Below are 12,423 nucleotides of genomic sequence, written 5' to 3'. Positions count from 1 at the left end.
TTAGCTTTAAAATTGCCGTGACCAGTTAGTAATTGTGCGACGCAATGATCTATTTCTATCCAATGCATGCCAAGTCGTTCACGAACCGAAGGAAAGAAATTGTACAGGTGACGACCTTTGATCGAGTTATCCCGCCGTTCCTGCCACTCAGATATAAGATTTTGTAGTGTAAAGTCTAGTGGTTCAAATAGTCTATTCACTTTATTACTGTCTCTCATATTTAAGAAATCAGGGGTCGTAATATTTTTATTTTTGTAATATAAAGCAGCTCGGCGTTGTATTTAAGTCTATAGGCAAAACACCCGACAGGACAGGAAGTGCTTCAGTACTGACTGTTCTATATGCCTTACATAGGAATATTAATGCGAGACGTTGGCTTTGTAAAAGTTTACGCCGGGCTGGGCCAATCGTAGCTCTATCTGCCCAGACCGGTGAGCCGTAGCATATTCTGCCTAAGTACGTGGCTGTATATATAGTTTTTAACATTTTGAACGAGAGACCCCATGTAGATGTCGATATTTTAGTAAAACTATAGAAATTTATTTTTGCTTTCTCACCCGGTTTTATGATATGTTCTAAGAATGTGAATTTGTTTTCTTAAATCAGTCCAAGATAACATAGTGACTGTTTATGTTTGACACTTGTTTCGTTAAGTTTAATGCGAGGAGTTGACATAAGAGAGCCTTTTAAAAGAATTTGATAAGTTTTTTGTGCCGCAAATTCCAAACGATTTCTGTGACCCCAACTTGCAATTACGCTTAGGCACTTGTTAGCTTTGTTCTCTATTTCAGTTCGCGTATTTTCTTTAACAAGGAGGAACCCGTCGTCAGTATAGCCTACTAGATAATAGAGAGGCGGTAAAGGAATACACAGCAAATCGTCAAAACTTATATTCCACAGGTATGACGATAGCACCGACCCCTGTGGGCAGCCGCGGGTTAGATCTTTGATATAGATGTAGTGACCGAGTCGTAGTTTAATTACGCCGTGACGAAAATACGATTGTAGTAAATAATAAATATTGCGGTAGCATCCTCTGTTCCGTAGCTTTATTAGTAGCATCGGCCACCAGGTATTATCAAAAGCTCCTGCGATATCCAAATATATACCTACCACGTATTTAAATTCAGATGAGTTCACTATTTTTCTGACTTCGATTGCCGCATCGATTGTCGATTTTCTGGCGGTAAATCCAAATTGCTGTTTATTAAACTTTAGCCCGCCTGGTAAAAGGCGGGGCACAATCAGCCGTTCTAATATTTTACCTTAGCATGGTAAAAGTGTTATAGGCCGGTAAGATTTCGGGTCATCGGGTGGCTTATCACCGGCTTTTGGAATTAATTTAATTGTGCCGATTCGCCAAATTTTTGGGAACGTGCCTTCTGCGATACATTTATTGAAAACTTCTAAAATTGCTGGTCCGGCCGTTAGACAAGCCTGCTTAATCGTAATGTTAGAAATGTTGTCCTCGCCGGCGGACTTTTTTGTATGTAATAAATTTACTTTTTTACATACAAAAAAGTCCAATTTGAAAAAATTTAATACTGAATCAATTACTAACGCACTTTAATATAAATAATATTTTACATAATAAACAATTTGGATTTACAAAGGGACGATCTACTACAGACGCAGGCGTTGAATTGATCAGTAGTATTTTTAATGCCTGGGAGACGTCGCAGGATGCTCTAGGAGTTTTTTGCGATCTCTCAAAGGCCTTTGATTGCGTGCAACACAAAACATTGGTCAGGAAACTCTGTCACTATGGCATAAAAGGCACAGCACTCGCCCTCCTAAAATCGTACTTGGCAAATAGAACTCAGAGGGTTGAGATAAATGGTAAAAAATCTGCTGGTGCAAAAATTGAAATGGGGGTCCCACAGGGGTCTATATTAGGACCCTTCCTGTTTCTTATTTATATAAATGACCTGCCATTCTTAATTAAAGATAAACATGGGATAGTATTATTTGCTGATGATACATCTCTTACATTCAATATCAAACGGCTTAATGCGTGTTATGACGAAGTAAATAATGCTCTCTCAAAGATTGTACATTGGTTTAGTGTTAATAATCTTTTACTTAATAGTAAAAAAACAAAATGTATTAAATTCAAATTGCCCAATGTAAGGCAAACGGAAACCAATGTGCTTTTAAATGGTGATGTTATGGAGCTAGTGGATACAGCTGTATTTTTAGGTATTACACTAGACTCCAAGCTTCAGTGGGGCCCTCATATTGCTGGGTTGGCCGACAGACTCAGTTCAGCAGCATATGCAGTAAGTAAGATTAGACAATTTTCAGATGAAACAACAGCACGTCTAGTGTATTTTAGTTACTTTCATAGTATTATGTCCTACGGCATTTTGCTGTGGGGCAATGCTGCAGATATAAATACAATTTTTGTGCTGCAGAAGCGAGCTGTGCGGGCAATCTACAAGTTGGCCCGTAATACTTCACTTAGAGAAAAATTTAAGGAAACTGGAATCTTAACTGTTGCTTCTCAATATGTCCTATCAAATGTATTATATGTTAAAAAGAATATATATCAATTCACGAAAAAATGTGATACCCATGGGAGAAATACTCGTAATAAACATAAGCTTGAAATTCCGGTGACTAGACTTACTAAAGTCAAAAATTCTTTTAAGGGTCAATGTATACGCCTTTATAATAAGATCCCAGAAAGCGTTCAAAATCTCTCAATTAATAGATTTAAAAAAGTTGTTAAAGAACGTTTGTGTACCAAAGCGTACTATAAAGTTACTGATTTCATGAATGATAGTACACCATGGGAATAAGGTCGCCCCCTGCAGAGCTGTTTCATTATAATATGTATAATAATTGTACATTCGTTGTATTTTATTTAGTCATAATGACACTGTTATTTTATAATAATATATTTTTTGTAATTTTCCATCTTTTTAGGAAAAGATGGCCCCGTGCGAGTTTCTTACGCCGGTTCTTCTCGCCGGGTTAGTTCCCGAACCGGTGGTAGGCATCTGTGTAGCCCCGACGTTCAGAGAATATTTGAAAAAATTTATTCTGAATAAAAATTTTTGAGTTTGAGTTTGAGTTTGAGTACGGCTTTAATAAACTCATCGAGGGTAGGCAAGTCGGAAACCGGGGTGTTTACGGGGTCAAATAGTCGGTGTCGAATTTCACGGTGATGATCGTCGTCCAAGTCCGGCTCATCGTCAGGGATCAGTACGTCTAAGTAGGCATTAGCTGTGTCCTCTAAGCTGTGAGTAAATTAATTATTAATTTTTATATTGTGGAGCTGTAGTATTGTTAGGTTTTAATTCTCGATATAAAGAGGACCACGGGCCCTCCCTATCTAGTCTGTTGGCGGCGTTACGTAACATATTATTTTTCGTCAACACGACGGCGGCGGCGCGATAACACGACCTTGAAGCCCTAAGGTCGGCTAAACAAGAAACGTAGTAATCGTCTGATTCTAAGTTTGCCGTGCCATAAGGGAGACGAGGCATTGACGTCGGCACCTATACTATATTTTTCCCCGCGAGAGATTGCAGGACGCGTCGTAGCTGGTGTAAGTGGGGACCTACTGGGTCGGAATATTGGAAATAACAACTAACTACGTACAGTCTGAAGTATCGACACGAGACCTCCGCCACCGCGCAGTGAGACGTCGACAGGTTTGTTAGGGCCGTAACTGAGAATTTAGACTGAGGTGTGTATATGCCGGCTCGCGCTAGGTTGTCAGTTTGTACGACTTTCGGCCGTAGCGACTTACTTCGTATTGTTCTTGTATGAGAACCAAGTCTTAATTATAATCCGACACCAATTTTTTCAATTCTAACGTCGCGTGCTTATTGTTATGGAGGTTCAGCTGTCCTATGATTAGTCTATTCATAGTGAGTTGTTAAAATTAATTGCTCCATTTTTGCCTTATAAGTTGGACAGTCAGAGGAGCCCGTGGGGTGATCGCTAGGCTTCTTGTAACGGGTGCAGCTACCTTTCTTCTAGGTCTTTATTAGGGCAGTCGCTCGATTGGTGTTAATTTGCGCAATGTTGGCAGCACGGGTCGGACTCGCGGCAGAATTTTGAAGTGTGGCCGAACTGTTGACAGTTGAGACAGCGCACTAGTTCAACGTCATCGACAAAACGACACATGGCCCAAGTCCCAACCTATAAATAGTTTTTCTTTCGTATCGATTAAATGTTTACGAACTTTTGGTTGCAATTCGAGGCCCATCAATTTTCTATTATAATTATTATTGATAAGACGACGCCTAATAATTTTTGTCGTACTCTTAAATTCATGAAGATGAAGAGACACATTAATTTCGCCCTTAATATTCTGATTATATAATGCCATTAGAAAATTTTCGTCAGACATATGTTGCGGTACATCTTTAATTAAGATACGCGGGCTACGGCCTTTAGGAGTTTCGAGGCGCAGGCCGGCAGATTTTAGTGCGTCGACTGATTTTAATTTTTTTATTTGTGACTCACTAGTTAAACGTAAGATGACGCCCGAGTTTGCGGTTTTTTCACGCCGTGAATTTGAAAGCCGTCCGAGGGATTAATAGCTTTCATTAATGCCTGTTTTGTTTCAGTTGATAATTTTTGTTCGGCCGATTTTTCCTGCGTCGGATATGCTATGAGTTATGACCAGTGATCGGAGTAGGTAGATTGAAATGAGGTCAACGATCCGAAACGTACATAACAATATGGACATTCCCTCGAAATCTCGGACTTCGTTAATATTTTAAACCGAAATTTAAATTAGTAAGTAGCTGTATAATTTTCAAAAATAAGACTTTTAATTACGTCGATTTCATCCATAAATCATTAAAATTATGGTAAACTAGATGATGCCCGCAACTCCGCTGCGCCAAAACTCGTTTATCACGCGGGAACTGTACATTTTCCTGGGAAAAAAAGTATCCTATGTCCTTTCTCGGGACTCAAAGTATCTCCATACCAAATTTCAGCAAAATCGGTTCAGCGGTTTGGGCGTGAAGAGGTAACAGACAGACAGACACACTTTCGCATTTATAATCTTAGTATAGTATGGATTACCAACATAAACCATCTTTGATTGAGTCCGGAAATACTGGAATGACTTTCCGAATAATGGTTTATCCACGTTATCCTTTCTATGAACATTTATGATGCAAGTAGCAAAAATCAATCTACCTACTCCGATCACTGGTTATGACGCAAGGGAGCGGTTTACGCGTCTCGACTGGTGGTATCGACTTTGCGAGTTTGAGCTTTAACGCGTCGGCATAAGAGGCATTTTTTGCTGCGGGGGCTTATTGCATGGCGTGAGATGCGTTTTTAGCTGCTATCAAGTCTCGCTCAATATTTGCGACTTTATTTTCTAGTGACGAATTTTTAAGTGCCAAAAGCGAAATAATGGTAGTTAATTTTTGTGTCATGTTCATTATTTCAGCTTTATTGGTGAAATTGTTGCGACGTGATACGGTGTCATTGGCAAACTCATTTATTTTAGCTAGGTACGAGGAAGCTTCCCTAACTAATTCATAGTAATTGCATGAATCATCGGATGCGCGGCTTGTGTCTAGCAGTGATATTACGGGGGACAGCTGTGGGTCGTCCCTAGTGGGTTGATGTCGCTTCTCGACAGGTGATAACGGAGAAGGTGATAATTCCGACAATAAACGTTTACTAGACAAAGTGGGCGGTGAGCGAGTTATTATGTCACTTCTAGCGAATGGGTTAGTGTCCTTATCTGGTGGAATATTGTTATGGCTCGACATTGTGTCAAGTCGGAGTTAAAAACAGCAAGATTCACACTATTTGTTGAATTTGAATAAAATGTAATCTGTAATAGGTGATAATGATCAGCTGTTCAACCTGTTCGGCCGGCGCTGCGCTGCGCGCGCGGTACCGGCACTCACAATATTTTGTCTACCTTCAGTCGTCAACAAAAAATGAACAATGAAATTTACTTACCAAGTTAAATCCAACAAAATACGGGCAAATGTGTTTCAAAAAACTTACAGTAAATGTAGATTGCACCTTTACCTAGCTATTTACACACACTCAGCACGCATTTATCGATTTAAAACCACTGAAAAATATTTTTGATCCCGGAGCGCACGTCAGGCGATGTTAACCGTTCGGAGGTCGCGGGGGGAGAGTCTAGACTCTAGCGTAATGAAACTGTCTTTTACTCCTTGTTTTTTTTTGCATAAAAATATACTTAAAAGTTTGAAAAAGGATTTTACTTTAGTTTTAGCTAAACATTTGAAGAATAAAAAAGTGTATATAGCCAAGTATCCAAGCCGAATTTAATCTGACTGCAAATTCAAAATTCATAATATAATAATATCGCTTGGTTTGTCTTGTCACTCTTGGCCTATAAGCTCCGTGCCCCCAGATGTTAAAATGTCAAAGATCACATAGGTAAAGGTCGATCCGCAACATTACGCTTTCTAGAGTTAACAAGTGGATTGTTAACTTAGTAGCTTCCTAAATAAAACATCTGTTTTCTAGAGTCGTCTAGGGCCTAAACTTCTAAAGTCTAGCTTCTCTAATTTAGAGAGACTTAATTTAGGCTCTTGACGTAATTTATTAGTCATGAGTACCTAAATATTTAAAGACTATCTTAGAAGTTTGAACATTTATTAACACTTTAGACTATAATTGTCTACACCAAGCGAGTTTATTCTATAAAAGGCATTGCAAAAAATTTCGAAAATCGGTTCACAAACGGCGGAGTAATCGTTGAATATACAAAAAAAAATATCAAAAAATCTCCACAGCCGAACATATAACCTCCTTCTTTTTGGAAGTCGGTAAAAAAAACAATTTATTTAAGTACACTTTTAATTACATTGTCCTTACAAATAATTGTCTTTAAAAATAGCAATTTCAGCAAATTAAAATTGGCATTGCAAACCTATTGATTTAACCTTAAAGTAAAGATGTATACTTAATGAGTAATTTTCAAACAATAGCCATTATATCCCAACTTACTAATGTTATAAATACGAAAGAGTATCTGTCTGTTTGTCAGTTACATTTTCATGCTCAAACCGCTGAACCTATTTGATAAAAAAATTTCTATGGATACTTTGAGTCCCGGTATTATAGGTAATAATTTTGACTCAATGAATGACGAAAACGAAAAAAAAAACAAAACACTAACAAACGAACATAATTTCGCCTCCTTCTTTGTGGAAGTCGGTTAAAAAGATCTACAAATGTGTTCTACATTAATACATAATATTTTTTAATTTGTTTTTCAGAAAGAGTTTGACATGGATGAGATACTTGGTGCTGCAAGTGCCGATCATCCAGGGCATACTGTTCTTCATTGTGTTGGTGCTACGGGCAGAGGCTATGGTAAGTGTCTCTAGATTCTTCCAGCGGTTCTAAAACATTTAAACCATGATATACCTGCCTTCTGTTGAGCTTTATTGTAGGTATCACTAGTGTTTCCCCTATAGTGACCTATTAATATTTCCTCCACTGTTAGGGTGGGGTGCACCAACTTACTTTAACTATAACTTTAACTATAAATATAACTTTAACTATAACTACAATGCAAAATGTCAAATCTTTGTAAAAAATGGACGCCATATTTAACCATAACCTTGAGCTCGACAAGGCTTTGAATGAACGTGGCGAAAAAAGGAACTAACGCTGTTAGCATACAAAACGCCATTTTTGACAGTTCTCCTTTACCAGCAGCGCCCCCGCCCACGTTCATTTCAAGCCTTGTCGGACCAGCTGTCATCTGTCAAATTCTGTGGTCAAAGTTAAAGTTAGCCTTAACTCAGGGGCGTAGCTACCGCCGTATCAGCCGTATCAATTATACGGGGCCCCCGGCCTACGAGGGCGCCCAAGGTGCGTATATATTGTGCTTCTATGGGACAGAAACGCCTGTCAGACCTGTCACTGTTGTCCATAGAGGCAGATACTTTAGAAAAACTAAAGTCATCATCAGCTATGAATGATTTAATTAATCAGTTTGCCGAAAAAAAAGCAAGGATAGTTAATATTTAATTTGAATTGTTTTTAAAAATGTGACAGATAGATAATTATGATGATGAATAAATATATCTTTTAATTATATGCAAACATTTTTTTCTTTTTTGAGAAATCTTTACCCTTCCTAAGGGCCCCCAAACAAATTTTTGTATGGGGCCCCGCCAAGGTACGCTACGCCCCTGCCTTAACTATAACCATAACTTTAACTTGAACCACGCCTCTGGTGCAACCCACCCTAAATCTTAGGTAGGTATCCATGTTGAGTGTATTTAAAATGGTTTTCGCAACCTATAAGATAAAGGAGCGGCTTAAGTGTCGAGAAAATATTTTTAATACCTTTAATAAATTTAATACTTTCCTAGCTGACTATAACAAATTTTAAGCAAATATTTATTTTAGAACAGTCTCGAAATTTTATAAAATATAGTAAGTATACTTTGTATGTATTACTGTTTGTTGTATTACTCAACAAGTAGGTAGGTATAGTGGACCCTATGTATGTAAACGAATCACGATACCCATTTTTTCAGAAAATAAGTATGGACCATTGAACGACATGAAATAATAATCAGCCGCCAAAACTATAATAATTATAGTGTGATTTACGAGGCACAAGAGTCATTAATATAATGTTAGCTAAATGTTACCCTAGCAACATGACGCTAGCCAAAATGCTACCCTCACTTCCATTATCGATCACCATTTCTGACCTCAAGGTCAACATTAAAGCTCATAATGATAATATGGACAATTAAGGGTAGAGAACTCTCCATATCAGCAAAGTTCTTAAACTTAAATTTGTTCAAATTTCTTAACTGAGTTTAAGTTTAGTTTTAAAAAGTTCAAAAATATTATAATTGACTTAGGACTGCGTCATAATAATTTATTATAAAATATAAATAGTTCAAATTTGTTACACCGCACGTCGGTTCATCTTGCCATACAAAAGTAGTGATATTATGACGTCATTTCCGCGTATTCTATCCACATACACTCTACTTTTCGAACCCCATCTCTCAAGGTCAATTCGTGGATTAGTGTGAAGAGTTTTGGGTAATTACTAATTTCACTAATTGTCATCAACCGGAACGACATTGTAGGTCGAGGTTTAGACGGGTGACAGGAAAGAGAACCACTTTCACTTATTAAGCAATACTCAAGATGTTTATTGACTCGTTTTTGAGCAAGCAATTCGCAGAAAATTATTAATAACGACGTAAGTTGGACTTGCTTAACAATTCTTTATCCTTAAATTATTCTTATTTGTCATTGAGTTTTCATGTAGTCACGATATGGTAGTTAAAAGCAGAAGTACGGAACCGGAGAGGATCTTCTTTTAGAGCAATTACAGAAATATGAAATTGAAAACGTCAAAATCATACTGCGAGTTACTCTTGACCCAAACCTATAAGGCCTGATAGACGTACGAACTTAAAGCACGCGGGTTTGCAGTTCGTGAACTTACTCGGATCGCGTCGGTGACACACGAGGATCGCTCACACTGGATTACCATGCCCCCAGGCTCGCGGCTCGCGGCCCGCGGCTTGCGGCTCTTTGCTGACACACAGGCGATTAAGATCGTCGAGCCATAAGTCCGCGTACTTACTCGCACGTCTGTCACCCCTTTATAATTCTATGTTATGTAATATCAGACAAGTTGATTAATAGGCAAATGGCGGACCTACGAAGTTTGGTCGAGTTATGTCAATCCCAGCCGACAGATCACGACCATTGAATTGACATAATCCAACCAAATGACATAGGTCCGTCGACTGCCTATGAATATTTTTTTTCGATAGTACATTACTAATTTTAATGACAGAATATATTTTTTTTATTTTTCTTTTCTCAGGAATTATACTCAAGGAGTATGGTGTACATCCAACCGTTCGTTGCCGCCTCAATTCTGTCAGGCGTGTGGGGCATCATAATGTCGTTGAAGGCCGCAGAGTCAGTGGGTTTGAGTCCCCGCGCGAGATTCCTGGTACTGCAGCTCGTACTCATCATCGTGAAACTGCAATTTGGCATCGCCAAGTCCTTACCTGGCATGGTCTCCATGCCTTGTATAATGGCGATGAATCCATCAGTGTTTGTGAACTGTAAGTATGATTATTATGTACCATCGAAAAAAATGATTCATAGGCAGTTGACGGATCTACGTCATTTGGTTAGATTATGTCATTTGTCAATTCAATATACCTAAGTCGCAATCTATCGGCTGGGTTTCTCTCTCGACTCGACTAAACTACTAGTACGGGAGCCCTAGAACATTTTTTTTTATTACTTACTATAAGCAAATTTTTTGTGAGTAGCTTCATTATAACAAATTTTTTTATCTGCTAAAAATCTTGAAAGTGTGGCGGTTATAGTTACCCGTGTAAACGCAGCATAAGAACGCAAAAGTAGTGAATTGTTTTGTAGAGTCATTAGTATGCGTTGTCACTTGTCGGTTGTGGTACCCCATTGCGTGGTTTCGCAAAAAATGCTAATGTAACTGGACTTCACTTCAAGCATTGCGAATTTTTTGTGACACTATCTTACAAATGTTGCGGCAGCTTAGTTAAATCTTATAATTTTTGACATTAAACTACATGTCGAAATTATCAAATCCAATTTGATTGAGCAGCTGAAATTGAGAATGGAAAATCTTAGCTGCTAATATAAATCATTGCTGGAAATAGTCTAGAAAGATACCTAAAATTTAATTAATTTAACTTTTATAAGCTAGGGCTGTATGTATGTAACGGAGTCTTTGAGCACGATTTTTACCTATGTCCAGTAGTCTCATAAATTAAAAAACTTTGCAAACGTATAAAGAGGCCCATTCACATGCCATGCAGTCCTGCCGTGAATGGGCCTCTTTAGAGCTAATGACAATAAAATATACTGTTAAACTTTTTTTAAAAAAAGCGTGTTTTTAAAACTATTATTATTATTGTTGCAGTGGTCCAAAATATAGTCACAATTTTTGAGATGCTGCTCCTATCGCTGTGTGCCTGGAGACTGTACAAGATACCCCCGACCAAGAATGTAGAGAAGATGAACAGGATTGTCGTAGCAGTGCTAGATGATAGTGTGAGTTCCACGGAGAAAGAGATAGCAGATAAGAGTGAGGAGCGTTGACGACGTTCGAGAGATTCTGTTCCTATCGAAATATTTATAAGCGGTATTAGATTTTTAACTTTAGCTAAGAATTCAAAGGGTCCCAGTATCAAAATATTTAAAAGCGGAAATTAATTTTTAACCATAATTAAATGTAAGAAGAAATTCTTCTTAGATTTTTGGAGGCTGCTGTGGACGCTAATGGTTGATGATCCCTTATTAGTTATTACTTTTGAATACACTGGGAAAAAATGGGCCCTTTTTTGGATTTAAAAAATATGGAAAATGTTTTTTTGTACCCAAGGCAACGAATATTATGATCGTACGAATTGTGCTAAAGGGTAGAAGAATGGAAGAAAAATGTAGAGTCAGCTACATTCGTTTCTTACACATATAATAATATGTATAATGTAGGTACCATCGAGGAAGTTGATTCCTATGCAATTGACAGACCAACGTTATTTGGTCGAATATGTCAATTCAATGTTAATATTGTGATCTGTCAGCTGGGTTTGACGTAACGCAACCACTTAGGTCCCCGATTTGCATAGGAATCAACTTCTCTGATAGTACATACTTTGTTCATTACAATATTTTATATTTGTTACATTTATGTTACCTCTTAGTTTTGCAACAGGATGTACTATCAGAGAAGTTGATTTATAAGCAGTTGGCGGACCAACGTAAGTTGGTGGCGTCAAACCCAGCCGACAGATCAAGGCTTATATTGAATAGACATAACTCAACCAAATTACGCAGGTCCATGAGTTCACGGACATGTTGCCTGAATAAATTTGATCGATGGTACCAATTTTTACCTTTGCAACAAGGTTTAATGTGGAACACAGGATAAGTTGGCGACTTTACTTTGCAGTATCTATTTTGTGATACATTTTTAGATCTGATTTATTTTTAATTAGGTTTATTTTAATTTGAAGAGGCTGTAAGATATTAAAATATGTTTTATTATAAGGACATGAATACCACAATCGAATATTTTTATAATTAATTATTTTTATACTACACGAGTCTTAGTTAAGATAAATAATTATTATTACTCATGTACCTTATGTGGATATTGAATAATGATGGACGCTCTCTAAGGGTTGTTAGGTAATTAATGATATTGAAATATGAATAAAAGAATGTAAACTGTGCGTACTTAGAGTAGTTAGTTATAATTACCACGACCATAATAACCACCACTTAATTTGACAGTTAGAGTATGGAGAATCTGTCAAATAAGTTGTGGATCGCCTATCTGGCACTTTATCAGGAAGTAGTGTAACAGGCCCTTCAAGTCTCTGAGTGCGGCGGTTAACAGACATT

The 12,423-nt window shown here is 37.7% G+C and overlaps 1 protein-coding gene across 1 annotated transcript in view; it reads left to right on the top strand.

Moving 5' to 3' along the window:
• The window catches only part of LOC121734882 (organic solute transporter alpha-like protein), a 32,716-nt gene extending 21,192 nt beyond the window's left edge, over positions 1-11,524 (top strand). Inside the window, exons 5-7 of the mRNA XM_042125516.1 lie at positions 7,248-7,344; positions 9,845-10,091; positions 10,937-11,524. Of these exons, the coding sequence (XP_041981450.1) occupies positions 7,248-7,344; positions 9,845-10,091; positions 10,937-11,115 (523 nt within the window). The 3' untranslated portion in view covers positions 11,116-11,524. The remainder of the gene's footprint in view (positions 1-7,247; positions 7,345-9,844; positions 10,092-10,936) is intronic.
• The last annotated feature ends 899 nt before the right edge of the window (positions 11,525-12,423 follow it).

The sequence above is a fragment of the Aricia agestis genome, chromosome 16, assembly GCF_905147365.1.
Source record: "Aricia agestis chromosome 16, ilAriAges1.1, whole genome shotgun sequence".
Lineage (NCBI taxonomy): Eukaryota > Metazoa > Arthropoda > Insecta > Lepidoptera > Lycaenidae > Aricia > Aricia agestis.
Note: the sequence above shows the minus strand (reverse complement) of the source record. Positions and strands in the feature narration are given on the sequence as shown.